This window comes from Pelophylax lessonae (assembly GCF_965119305.1).
Source record: "Pelophylax lessonae genome assembly, chromosome: 8".
Lineage (NCBI taxonomy): Eukaryota > Metazoa > Chordata > Amphibia > Anura > Ranidae > Pelophylax > Pelophylax lessonae.
In genome coordinates this window covers 195,429,284-195,443,423 of record NC_138775.1, presented here as the reverse complement: position 1 = coordinate 195,443,423, position 14,140 = coordinate 195,429,284, and the positions used below count along the sequence as shown (strand labels likewise).

General features: G+C 43.9%; 1 protein-coding gene across 1 annotated transcript in view; it reads left to right on the top strand.

The window, feature by feature from the left end:
* BTBD8 (BTB domain containing 8) overlaps positions 1–14,140 on the top strand; it is a 176,843-nt gene that overhangs the window by 108,241 nt on the left and 54,462 nt on the right. Inside the window, exon 10 of the mRNA XM_082265597.1 lies at positions 12,987–13,169. Coding sequence (XP_082121723.1) covers positions 12,987–13,169 — 183 coding nt within the window. The remainder of the gene's footprint in view (positions 1–12,986; positions 13,170–14,140) is intronic.

Below are 14,140 nucleotides of genomic sequence, written 5' to 3'. Positions count from 1 at the left end.
ACTATATTACAAGAAAGAGAGGAGCAGCAAGTTCTATCATGGAATATTTAGCCATTTACAGATAAGGGAGTAGCCTGACAGGTTCCAAAAACTGTAGCGGTAAGGCTGAATGCATTATTTTTCAAGAGGTAGCGTTATCACTTTCATATTTCACTTTCCATTTGTTTTTTAGACACTACATGACCTGATTCTTACATACATTATAAAGTATCCTTATCTATTGTGAAGCACACATAGTGATCTTGTATAGTCACTTGCATGTGGGATGTCTCTTAAGAGGTTGGTTACAGTGCCTTGTGAAAGTATTTGGCCCCCTTGAACTTTGCGACCTTTTGCCACATTTCAGGCTTCAAACATAAAGATATAAAACTGTAATTTTTTTGTGAAGAATCAACAACAAGTGGGACACAATCATGAAGTGGAACGAAATTTATTTGATATTTCAAACTTTATTAACAAATAAAAAACTGAGCGTGCTAAATTTTTCAGCCCCTTTACTTTCAGTGCAGCAAACTCTCTCCAGAAGTTCAGTGAGGATCTCTGAATGACCCAATGTTGACCTAAATAACTAATGATGATAAATAGAATCCACCTGTGTGTAATCAAGTCTCCGTATAAATGCACCTGCACTGTGATAGTCTCAGAGGTCCGTTTTAAAGCGCAGAGAGCATCATGAGGAACAAGGAACACACCAGGCAGGTCCAAGATACTGTTGTGGAGACGTTTAAAGCCGGATTTGGATACAAAAAGATTTCGCAAGCTTTAAACATCCTAAGGAGCACTGTGCAAGCGATAATATTGAAATGGAAGGAGTATCAGACCACTGCAAATCTAAGAAGACCTGACCGTCCCTCCTAAACTTTCAGCTCATACAAGGAGAAGACTGATCAGAGATGCAGCCAAGAGGCCCATGATCACTCTGGATGAACTGCAGAGATCTAAAGCTGAGGTGGGAGACTCTGTCCATAGGACAACAATCAGTCGTATACTGCACAAATCTGGCCTTTATGGAAGAGTGGCAAGAAGAAAGCCATTTCTTAAAGATATCCATAAAAAGTGTAGTTTAAAGTTTGCCACAAGCCACCTGCGAGACACACCAAACATGTGGAAGAAGGTGCTCTGGTCAGATGAAACCAAAATCAAACTTTTTGGCAACAATGCAAAACGTTATGTTTGGCGTAAAAGCAACACAGCTCATCACCCTGAACACACCATCCCCACTGTCAAACATGGTGGTGGCAGCATCATGGTTTGGGCCTGCTTTTCTTCAGCAGGGACAGGGAAAAGATGGTTAAAATTGATGGGAAGATGGATGGAGCCAAATACAGGATCATTCTGGAAGAAAACCTGATGGAGTCTGCAAAAGACCAGAGATTTGTCTTCCAACAAGACAATGATCCAAATCATAAAGCAAAATCTACAATGGAATGGTTCTCACAAATAAACATATCCAGGTGTTAGAACGGCCAAGTCAAAGTCCAGACCTGAATCCAATCGAGACTCTGTGGAAAGAACTGAAAACTGCTGTTCACAAACGCTCTCCATCCAACCTCCCTGAGCTTGAGCTGTTTTGCAAGGAGGAATGGGCAAACATTTCAGTCTCTCGATGTGCAAAACTGATAGAGACATACCCCAAACGACTTACAGCTGTAATCGCAGCAAAAGGTGGCGCTACAAAGTATTAAATTAAGGGGGCTGAATAATTTTGCACGCCCAATTTTTCAGTTTTTGATTTGTTAAAGTTCGAAATATCCAATAAATTTCATTCCACTTCATGATTGGGTCCCGCTTGTTGTTGATTCTTCACAAAAAATTACAGTTTTATATCTTTGTTTTGAAGCCTGAAATGTGGCAAAAGTTCGAAAGGTTCAAGGGGGCCGAATACTTTCGCAAAGCACTGTATATTTAAAAATCGAGGCTAGCAAGTTCTGAAATATTACAAAAAGAAACCCTAGGCCCATTCACATTTGCAGATTTTAGGTGTGTGGTGGGTGCCAGGAGTTAAAAAAAAGGTTCCGTGGTCCCACACGATCCCAAATAAAAATACAGAAATGTCCAACGTGCCCTCTTTAGCCACAAGCAATCTTTAGTAAATCTAGTTATGTTGCACCAAGGGGAGAACATACTCCCGTGTAGTGAGTTGTAAAACATATTAGTCCTATTCAATGCACTGTAACAAGTATTCCCCACAGGTGAGCTTTTAGTAACATAATAAGATAAATAAATAATGCATGAAAACCTATAAGGAAGTGCCAGTAAGATTAGATCACCATCCAGATAACCTAAATACAACATAAGATGATAGGACAGATACACAGTTCCAAATAATGTTCTGTATATAAAGATGTACAAAATTCCGCGCTTGTGGACAAGGAATGGGCTGCAGCCAACCTCAAAATATAGTCCAAAGGGCTATATCGGTAAATGTAGAGTAAGGTGAGGTATATACGGAAGGGGTTAAATTGGTTTTCACTGGATAAAGTGCTACTGTGCATGTATGAATGGCCACATACAAACAAGCAATATACACAGTACATAAAAGCATAAATATTAAAAAGTGTAAAAGTGACAAAAGTATTCTGGTTAAGATATATTCTCAGTGAATGTGTACACAAAGTGATAGGTGCAATAAATAAATAAAGTAAATAGCAATAGCCTGTGTGCCAGTGAAAAAAATATAATAGTGATAGACTAGAATAAAAATGTCAGGTGAAAAACCAGACTAAAATTAATTTAAACATAAAAAAAAACAGAAAATATGTGATTATCCGAAAAAATGTGATAGGCAGTCCATAAAGTGCTACAAAGTGAAAGCAGTGCTTCAATAGATTTGATGGGTGATATTCCGAGTGGTCCGAGTGTTGGGTAATAGGTGAAAGACCAGTGCACCCCTCCAATATATCCCGCACTCACCAGAGTTATATACCCCTGCAGGGGTAATATGCCTTAGGGTAATAACCTCTATCAAACGGTTCCTGTGTACTGGACTCTTGGGGGAAGATGTCCCTGGATCCTCCCTTTCAATTGGGCAATATGTATCAATCTAAGTGAAGCCTCGTATTCCCTTTCCTCTTACGATAAATATGTCCCGTGGTGATATGCAAGAAGAAGCCTCATATAGTGATGTACCGTTTAAAATATATCTTTAGTATAAAAATAAGTAAGGTACTCACATGCAAACGAGCATTCAGGGCAGTAGGGGCCGCGAGTCCCTCGTTGGCGGCTACTTCCGGGATGCTATGCGTGTCAGCGACCGGATCTGTGTTCCAGTGGGGCGGAAATTACGTAACCACGCACGACGCGTTGCGTCACAACTGACGACGTTGTGCGTGGTAACGTCAACGAGGGACTCGCGGCCCCTACTGCCCTGAATGCTCGTTTGCTATTGTTTGTATGTGAGTACCTTACTTATTTTTATACTAAAGATATATTTTAAACGGTACATCACTATATGAGGCTTCTTCTTGCATATCACCACGGGACATATTTATCATAAGAGGAAAGGGAATAGGGGACTTCATTCATCAGATTGATACATATTGCCCAATTGAAAGGGAGGATCCAGGGACATCTTCCCCCAAGAGTCCAGTACACAGGAACCGTTTGATAGAGGATATTACCCTAAGGCATATTACCACTGCAGGGGTATATAACTCTGGTGAGTGCGGGATATATTGGAGGGGTGCACTGGTCTTTCACCCATTACCCAACACTCGGACCACTCGGAATATCACCCATCAAATGTATTGAAGCACTGTTTTCACTTTGTAGCACTTTATGGACTGCCTATCACATTTTTTCGGATAAACACATATTTTCTGGATTTTTTGAGGTTTAAATTAATTTTAGTCTGGTTTTTCACCTGACATTTTTATTCTAGTCTATCACTATTATATTTTTTTCACTGGCACACAGGCTATTGCTATTTACCTTATTTATTGCACCTATCACTTTCTGTACACATTCACTGAGAATATATCTTAACCAGAATACTTTTGTCACTTTTACACTTTTTAATATTTATGCTTTTATGTACTGTGTATATTGCTTGTTTTGTATGTGGCCATTTATACATGCACAGTAGCACTTTATCCATTGAAAACCAATTTAACCCCTTCCGTATTTAGTTTTTTATTCAGCTAGGCAGCGCCATTTTACCTCACCTTAATCTTCTGTATATAATACTAAGGGCTCTTTCACACGGCCGTTCAGTTTTTTGGCTCCGCTCCGGTCCTTTTTTTTTTTCACGGGGCGGGTGACACTTGTGTCATCCGCTCCGTATGTCCGCATATCATCCCATCCGTTTGCGGATGATATACGGACATAATGTAAGTCTATGGGCATTGCGGATGTCAGCGGATGACACCGCTGACATCCGATTTTGCTTCCTTTCCGTTTTTTTAACTGAGGAAAAATAGGGTTCTGTTCCATTCCCAAAAACGGAACAGAACTGAAAGGAAGAAAATCGGATGTCAGCGGATGGTCGTGCCAATGCCATTGACATACATTATGTCTGTAAATCATCCGCAAAAAAATAGGATGATTTGCGGACATACGTAGCGCCCGTGTGAAAGGGCCCATAGGCAGTAAAGTAAAGCTACCTATTTTGCAGTCACTGAAAGAGCATACTCCAGTGTAGTCATTTGTACAACATATCAGTTCCATTCTGTACAGCCATATCACTCTTTCACTTCTTGCCTCACTTTGCGCCCCGCTTTCTGCTTCTGGGGAAATGCTCAAGTTTCTTTGTCGATAAGTATCTTCCACCAGTCTTGGGTTGCTAACCTCTTCTCATTCTGCTCTCACTGCGGGGATCTCGCCGTTCCTCTAAAGACAGAAAGAAATGCCTCTCCTTGTATAATATAATTTAAAAGAACGGAATGGCCAAAGTTTCTTATGCCATGCTGCTCACGTGAGTGCATTTACATTTGCTCTCCTGTGACCCTGAGTCTGCTTATAGCAGGCTGCCTGCTGGCTCTGGCTCTCCAAGCGTGGCTGAGAGATGAAGCAAGCTGTGCCCGTCCCCTTCTTCTGCCTGGTGCTCCAGTGAGCACTGGAGGGGCAGAGCAGAGAGCGGTGGCCGACAGTCACTGCTCTCTACTACAAGCAGATCAAGAACTGAGCCATCAGCGGTCATGTGATTGCTCCGCTCTTGGTCCTAAAGCTCATGTTGGATAGCTGCAGTATCACACTGATGCTGCATTACAGAGGTGGGTGTATGATGGTTTGTTTTTTGTACAAATACATTTTATACGATTTAATTTTAAAAATTAAAAATTCTACTCAAACATAAACTGATTAACTACATTGAAAGGAATAAAAACCATGCTCATAATGTCTGTTTGAGGGCCTGCACTCAAGCGACCGACTTCCAAACAAGTGCAAATCCCTCAATGGAGGTTATGTCCCACCACAGACTCCCAATGTGTTTGGAAGGTTTCACAGCCCACTTATCTGTATATAGAATGACCTCCATTGATCCCTCATACTATTCTGACACTTAAAATTATATTATATTTGATTGATTTATATTATACACTCACACACTATTACCAAAAGTATTGGGACACCTGCCTTTACACACATATGAACTTTAATAGCATCCCAGTCTTATTCTGTAGGGTTCAGTATTGAGTTGACCCACCCTTTGCAGCTATAACAGCTTAAACTTTTCTGGGAAGGCTGTCAACAATGTCTATGGAAGTGTTTGACCATTCTTTTAGAAGCACATTTGTGAGGTCAGGCACTGATGTGGACGAGAAGGCCCGGCTTGCAGTCTCCACTCAAATTCATCCAAAAAGTGTTCTACAGGGTTAAGGTCAGGTTCCTCCACCCCCAAACTTGCTCATCCATTTCTTTATAGGCCTTTACTTTGTGCACTGGTCTAAATCATTTGGTGGAGGGGGGAATATTGTGTGGGGCTGTTTTTTAGGGCTTGGGCTTGGCCCCTTAGTTCCAGTTAAGGGAACTCTTAAGGCGTCCGCATACCAAGACATTTTGGACAATTTCATGCTTCCAACTTTGTTAAAAAACATGGGTGATGTTCTACGTCAAGAACTCCTTCACTTCATGTTACCTCCCTGTGACATTGGACTTGAAGCTGTTCATGTTCTTACTATTATTCTTGGTATGCCCACAGACTAAACAATTGTGGCACCATCTGAACCCCTTGTCCCGAGTTGGAAAACAAATATTTGGGAACAGTGTTGCACGACCGCGCAATTGTCCGTTAAAGTAACGCTGTACTGAATTGCAAAAAATGGCCTGGTCATTAAGGGGGAAAATCTTCCAGTCCAGAAGTGTTTAACCACCTGATTCCCCCCCCCCCCCAGAGGCTGCCAGGCTCTCCGGGCCCCACAACTGGCTGCACTGACAGCAGTCATGGAGTCCTTGGTGTCCAAAGTGGATTTGGTCCTGGGCTAACAAAAAGCGTCCCCCCCGCCTTCACCTGCCTCCTCTGTCTCCTCAGATCCAGGATCTGATTTGGCCGCTAGTTACCTTTCGGTACGTCCCCGGTCTTCTCTGATCCAGCTGATAGGTCGGAGGCCTTGACCCGCCATATGTTCACTGTGGCTGGGTCAGCACTTAGGCCGGTGTTTACCATCACCCTGGTGTCACAAGCCATGACTGAATGGGCAAAAGTTTTATGCCGGGACCTGGAGGAGAAACGGTTCCCTCCTGCCTTTTGTGGAGCTGGCTGATCAGTTGGTCCAAGGGCTACAGTTCATCTGTGATGCCTCTTTGGATGCCGTTCCCTTGCTTTCTAGACTGTCTCAGCTGTGGTCCTGCGGCGCATTAGCTGGCTGAAGTGCTGGTCTGTGAACCAGGCTTCTAAGAAGGCCTTGTCCGATATTCCATTCATGGGGGATCGCCTGTTTGGAGCTTCCTTGGATGACCTCATCAAAGACCTCATAGGGGGAAAGAGTACTCTTCTTCCCCAGACTTCCAAGGGTAAGGAGTCCCGTACCTGACGGGGACCTTCTTTTTCTGCTCACAAGCGGCCTTTTCGTCCCTCAGGATCTCAAAACATGGGATCCAAACCCTTCAGGGCCTCCAATGGGGGTTCCAAGAAGTCTTGGGAGACGTCTTTGCTGTTTTCCAGATCTGTGGACCTTCCTAAATCAGGACAAGTTGGGCCACAAAGTAATTCGATCCAGCTACAAGATTGAGTTTCGATCCTATCCACCGGAAAGGTTCTTACCTTCCAACCTACACTTATCCCCAGATCACTTAACAGATCTCTATGGGGCAGTGCAAGACTTGTTACTTCAAGGAGTGATTGTTCCGGTTCCGATGTCGGAACGTTTTAAAGGTTTCTATTCAAACCTGTTTATGGTTCCCAGGAAGGAGGGCAAGGTGTGTCCAATTCTGGACCTCAAGGCACTGAACTGCTTTGTGTGGGTACATAAGTTCTGAATGGAATCCATTCGCACGGTGGTGGCGTCCCTACATCAGGGGATCTTTGTCGCATGCATCGACATCAAGGAAGCTTACCTTCACATTTCCATTGTTCTCACCCATTAGCGCTTCCTCTGCTTTGCCGTGGGCGAAAAGCATTATCAATTTTTGTCGTTACCCTTTGGTCTCGTCTCCGCTCCTTGGGTACTCACAAAAGTGTTGGCCCGGTTATAGCATTGCTGCGCCTGCGGGGGATCACGATACTGGGGTACCTGGATGATCTGCTTTTACGAGCAGGGTCTTCAACTGCCCTGATGGCCAACTTGGAGATCACTCTGCAAACGCTGAGGGAGTTCAGTTGGATTCTGAATCTTCAGAAGTCTGCTTTGGCCCCGTCCACAAGCCTGGAATATTTGGGACTGACTCTGGACTCTGCCTCGGCCAGAGTATTTCTCCCTCTGGCAAAACTTCAGAAATTGCAGGAGGCGTTTCGGCTTCTGCTGTCCAACAGATGGACATCTCGTCGGACTTGCATGCGGGTGCTGGGTCTGATGCTGTCTACCTTTTTTGTGACGTTTCTGTTTGCTAAGTTCCACACAAGATCTTTACAAATGGAGACTCTGGTGAAATGGAACAAGGATCCTCAATCTCTGGACAATCTGATGTTTAGCCGAAGCAAGAGGGGGTCCCTGGTTTGGTGGCTTCACTCTCTGGCACTTCTTCAGGGAAAATCCTTTCTTCCTCTGTACTGCACGGTTGTCACCATGGATACCAGCCTATCCGGGTGGGGAGGCCTCCTTGGCACGGATTGTGCTCAAGGGGTCTGGACTCTTGAAGAGTGCAGGCTTACCAATCAACGTACTGGAGCTCCGAGCAATTTAGGCTTTGCCTGGATCATTGAACAAATTGTCTCCAGGGGTGTCCGGTACGGATTTAATCGGACAATGCCATGGCCTATGTCAATCAAGGGGGCAGCTTGGGAAGTAGCCAGCATTCTAAGATGGGCAGAACGGTTCGTTAAAGCCCTCTCTGCTGTGCACATTCTACAAGTGGAAAATTGGCAGGCGGACTATCTCAGTCAAAAGGGCATTAGACCAAGTAGAATAGTCACTTCATCTAGAGGTGTTCTCGTCAGTTTGTGTATCTGGTTTGAGGACTCCTGAGGTGGATCTGTTGGCCTCTCGCCTCAACAGAAAAATTCAGAGGTTTGTGGCACCGTCTCCGGACCCTTTAGCCGATGCCACAGATGCCTTAGTTGCTCCCTGGAGTCATTATCGTCTGATATACGCCATTCCTCCTCTCAAACTTCTGCTGCGACTCCTGCGCAGGATCAAGGCAGAAGGGATTCCGGTCATTCTAGTGGCTCCAGACTGGCCTCACTGGCCTTGGTATACCGATCTGATATGGCTGGTTGCCGATGTTCCTTGGAGACTTACCCTCAGGGAAGATCTGCTGTCTCAAGGACCGATCTTCCATCCTGCTTTAAAATTGCTGGCTTTGATGGCCTGGCTGTTGAAAGCCAGGTGCTGAAGGATAGAGGGTTGAGGGCTAGAAACTTTACTTCCAGGAAGATTTACCATTGTACTTGGTAGACGTACATTGCGGGGTGTGAGTCTCTTGGGGTTCACCCTCACTCCTTTTCGGTAACTGGAATGCTGGCTTTCTTCCAGCGGGGGGGTTGAGCAACATTTGGCCTTGAGTACCATCAAGGGCCAGGTCTCTGCCTTGGCGATTCTTTTTTTTTTTTTCTTTTTTTTCAGTGTCCGTTGGCCTCACTCCTTGGTGCGTACCTTTCTTTAGGGAGTGGGACACTTGGCTCCCCCGTTGCGTTCTTTGCTGCCGTGGGACCTCAATTTGGTGTTAGTTCTTCAGAAACCTCCCTGTGAAAATATTTGGGAGATTCCTCTATTTACAGTGTCCCTCAAGGTGGCCTTTTTGTTGGCTATTACTTCGGCATGCAGAATGTCTGAGCTAGCGGCGCTGTCTTATTGTTTATCTTATCTAATTGTTCACATGGATAATGGGGTTCTTCGACCATGTCAGTCGTTCCTCCCTAAGGTCGTCTGATTTTCTTCTGAATGAAAGAAATTGTGTTGCCTTCCCTGTGTCTTAAGCCTAAGCATCCTAAGAAAGTTGTTTTGCATTCCCTGGATGTGGTACAGCAATCAGGGTGTATCTGGCAGCTACGGAGCTTTTTAGGAAGTCAGACTTAGGGCTCTTTCACACGGGCTGTCCGATCAGATCCGCCTGTCAGTTTTTTAGGTGGATCTGATCGGATCCTCCATGCAGCTCTATGGGGCAGCGGGTGTCAGCGGAGGTCCGCTGACACCCGCTGCCATCCGCATCCGATCCTGTGCTGAAATTTGGACGGATGGAAACCCTATTTTTCCATCCGTTCAGTAATCGGAGCGGATCTGATGAGAGCGGACAAGCGGTCCGCTCTCCTCCGATCCCCCATAGAGGGCAGCGGGTGCTGAGACACCTCCCTCTCCGCTTTGCAAGCGGAGACGGAGCGGTCATCCACCCGGCTCAGCGGGGATCGCGGATCGATCCCCGCTGAGCAACACGGATCCGCCTGCGGAGGCGGACCGTGTGAAAGAAGCCTAACTGTTTGTCCTCACGGATGGCCCTCGCAAGGGGCTGGCTGCTTCTGCTGCGACCCATTTCCAGATGGATCAGGCAGACTGTGGTTCAGGCTTATTCTATTAAGGGTTAGGTTCCTCCTTTCCCTGTCAGGGCGCACTCTACCCAGGCGCTTGGTCCCTCCTGGGCCTTCCATCATCAGGCGTCAGTAGTGCAAGTTTGCAAAGCGGCCACTTGGTCGTCTGTGCATACATTCACAAAGTTTTTTATAAAGTGACTGTATTGGCATCTGCGGATGCTTCTTTTAGCCGCAAAGTTTTGCAGGCTGCTGTTTAGAGGACTTGTCCTCTTTTGAGGGTGTTTTTTTCAGGTGAGCTCCAGTTGTTCTAAGTTGAGCTCCAGGTTACCTGGTTGGCTGTTTAGCCTTTGGTAAGTTTGTTTTCAGCTTTTCCCACCCCTCATGTTTGACACTGCTTTGGGACGTCCCTATGATCATGAAGCTGAAGAGCTGTGTCTATCAATAAACGAAAGAGAAAATGGGATTTTTGACTTGCCGTAAAACCCATTTCTCTGATGTTCATTGAATGACACAGCACTCGTCCCTCTTTGGAGTTGTTTTTTTTTTTTTTTCTTCTTCTGACACTGCTTGTTACAAAACTGAATACCTATGTCTGGAAGTGGGAGTATACCCCCAGGGACTGCCCCATAGGCGTGCTCAAGATTTTCGCTGCCTAGTTTCTTACTCCTGTAGGGGACCACATAACCCTACGGTCATGAAGATGAAGAGCTGTGTCCGTCATGGAATTTCAGAGAAATAGATTTTACGGTAAGTCAAAATCCCATTTTTATCATGTATATTACTCTTCACTAAGAAAAGTAGGAGCCCCTTTGAATTAAATTCTTGGACTGGGGGTAAATATTTTTCAATAGCTTTCTCACTATTGGATAAACTAATCTTCCTAATCAATGTATCCTTATTTTCAGTATGGATGTATACAGAGCGGAATTTCCTCATCTTTGGACCCACTTCCTTTTACTCTCCAACAGAGTCTGTCTGTCATACTCTAGGTTTTCCTTAAATACTTTTGCTATTCGTTCTGGATCGCATTTATTGAGACATTTTTGTTTTTCGTCTGCAAAAAAAAAGGCTTGTGAAAAGGGCTTTCTTATTGGTACACCAAGAAGGACGTTGTGATTTTTTTTTTTTATAGCAGTCAGTAGCCACCTTTGAACTTTTATGGTAAATCATGTGCAGTATTACATATTTGTGGCAAAACAAAAAAACGAAATTCTTGACGATAAGCAAAACATTCAAAAAAACTGTACGTTCCCTTTTATGTGTTAAGCGATGCTCCGCATCTCTGGTGAAAGCATCTTAAAATATTTTAAGGCTACCCGACTATTTGTAAGTTTTTGTTCTAAAGGAAACCAAAACACAAATATTGTCAACGTGCTAATTTGTTAATGCTTGGGTTGTAACAGAGTTGCAATTCAGGAAATAAGCGCTACAAGGGATTGCAGCCATTGTTCTGCAAAGACCACATTTTTGATTTCTTGAGGCTGACCACTCATAATTCTACAACTGTGAAAATGCTGTAAAGTATTTTTTCATTATCATTGACAAATTTTCTATAAATAGAGAAAGTTCAGCACTGCTGCTACTCTCCCTAGGAGTGACGGTCCTGTAAAGATGACTACAAGAGCACAGCGCAGACTGCTCAATGAGGTGAAGAAGAATCCTAGAGTGTCAGCTAAAGACTTACAAAAGTCACTGGCAAATGCTAACATCCCTGTTAGTGAATCTACAATACGTAAAACACTAAACAAGAATGGATTTCATGGGAGGATACCACAGAGGAAGCCACTGCTGTCCAAACAAAACATTGCTACATGTTTACAGTTTGCACAAGAGCACCTGGATGTTCCACAGCAGTACTGGCAAAATATTCTGTGGACCGGTGAAACCAAAGTGTAGTTGTTTGGAAGAAAAACACAACACTATGTGTGGCGAAAAAGAGGCACAGCACACCAACATCAAAACCTCATCCCAACTGTGAAGTATGGTGGTGGGGGCATCATGGTTTGGGCTGCTTTGGTGCGTCAGGGCCTGGACGGATTGCCATCATCGAAGGAAACCTGAATTCCCAAGTTTATCAAGACATTTTGTAGGAGAACTTAAGGCCATCTGTCTACCAGCTGAAGCTCAACAGAAGATGGGTGTTGCAACAGGACAATGACCCAAAGCATAGAAGTAAATCAACGGTCAGAGTCCTGACCTCAACCCAAAGCGATTCACAAAAGACATCCCAAGAATATTGCTGAACTGAAACAGTTCTGTAAAGAGGAATGGTCAAGAATTACTCCTGACCGCAGGTCTGATCTGCAACTACAGGAAACGTTTGGTTGAAGTTATTGCTGCCAAAGGAGGTTCAACCAGTTATTAAATTCAAGGGTTCACATATTTTTTCCACCTGCACTGTGAATGTTTACATGGTGTGCTCAATAAAAACATGGCAACATTTTCATTATTTGTGTGTTTATTAGTTTAAGCAGACTGTGATTTGTCTATTGTGACTTGGATGATGATCAGATCACATTTTATGACCAATTTGTGCAGAAATCCATATCATTCCAAAGGATTCACATACTTTTTCTTGCAGCTGTATATATAACTTGAACTACATTTTAGCTGAATGGATTGAAATGGAAAATAAACGTGGTAAAGAGAGACTTTATTCTGAGCTGTGTGTCAGGTGGATGATTGTGTGCTGCTTGGCAAGCTTCCTTTTCAATCTATCCAGTGACAGAAACCCTGCAATTATCTGTGTTGACATGTTCTACTGTCAGATTTGGTGGTCAGATTCAGGCAGATATAGCGGTCTGTGGATACATCAGGAGGATTTTCTCCGAGTTAGTGTATGCCCTTTGGTAAATTGGTGGTTTCTTTTAAAAAGCATACTGAATTCCTGCCCCTTTCAATGTCACAATAAGCTTTTGTTTTCCAGTCCTGCAGGAATGCCGCGTTTCTGTTGATGGAAAGTGACAGGCTGCTCAGCAGTCTTCCTGAGGTGAAGTGGGCAGAAAGAGTGAGGAATTTAGCTTCTGATCTCCAGGATGAATGTGTGAGATTTATGGTGACAAACTTCTCCCAAACCATAAGAAGTGAAAGTTTTGCACATTTGTTACAGGTATTTGCATTTTTTTTTCTGGTCTTAGCCCTGGTCATTGTAAAATGTCCTTTTTTTTTTTTTCCACAGCACCTACCTATATTTCCTTGAAACAAAAGAGAACCTATTGGGGCCAGGGTATCAACCCACAAATATTACCCCATCTTGCACCGCTGACACCACAGCTTTGCTTGGCTGAAGATCCAATGTACATATTATAAATAAAGGGTCCACACAGCACATCTAGAAACCCGGGAGCTTATAAGCAAAAATAACAAACATTAGCAGCAGTGATGGAATGCCTCGAGCCATTTCACAGGCCCATGATTATGCAGTAAGGTGAGAAACCTGGCAAGGCCTCCTATGACTACTGCTAATGTTTGCTATTGTTTATAAATCTTCTTATTTCCTATTTGAGAGAAATGAAACAGGGAGCAAACAGTGTAAACACCTAAGGCCAATGTCACACTATTGAAGTGTTTGCTAATGGATACTTGCCAGCCACAGTTTTACTAGGAGAGGAAAGACTCCACTTATGCTCTTACAACATGGCTACCTCCCTGACTGGACTGACACAACACTGTAGAAGCGGTTTAGCTTATTACTTAGCGAGTCTGCTGCTGGAAAGTTACTACCTTCAACAGGCTCACTGGTCTGATTTGGGCCTTAAGTCGGCCATAGACGGAGCGATTTTCTCACTGTGTTAATGGGGAAATCAAACGATTTTCTATCCTGCAACCTGCACAGTCTACCCTGAATCCCTCCCACACAGCCATTGCGTGATTATTGCTAGTGGCTATAATTGCTGCTAGCGATAATCGTGTGTAAATTCCGACAGCCTGGTTGTACCCAAGTTGATTGATCAACTTGGGTGCATTCAGCCTGCCCATGCATGGTTCTAGATTCAAACTGTCTATGGGCTGACATTAGAAAAATGACTGTCTGAAGAACCTCTTCCCTGTTCCTTAGCTAACTTTTTGCTCTTGTTGCCT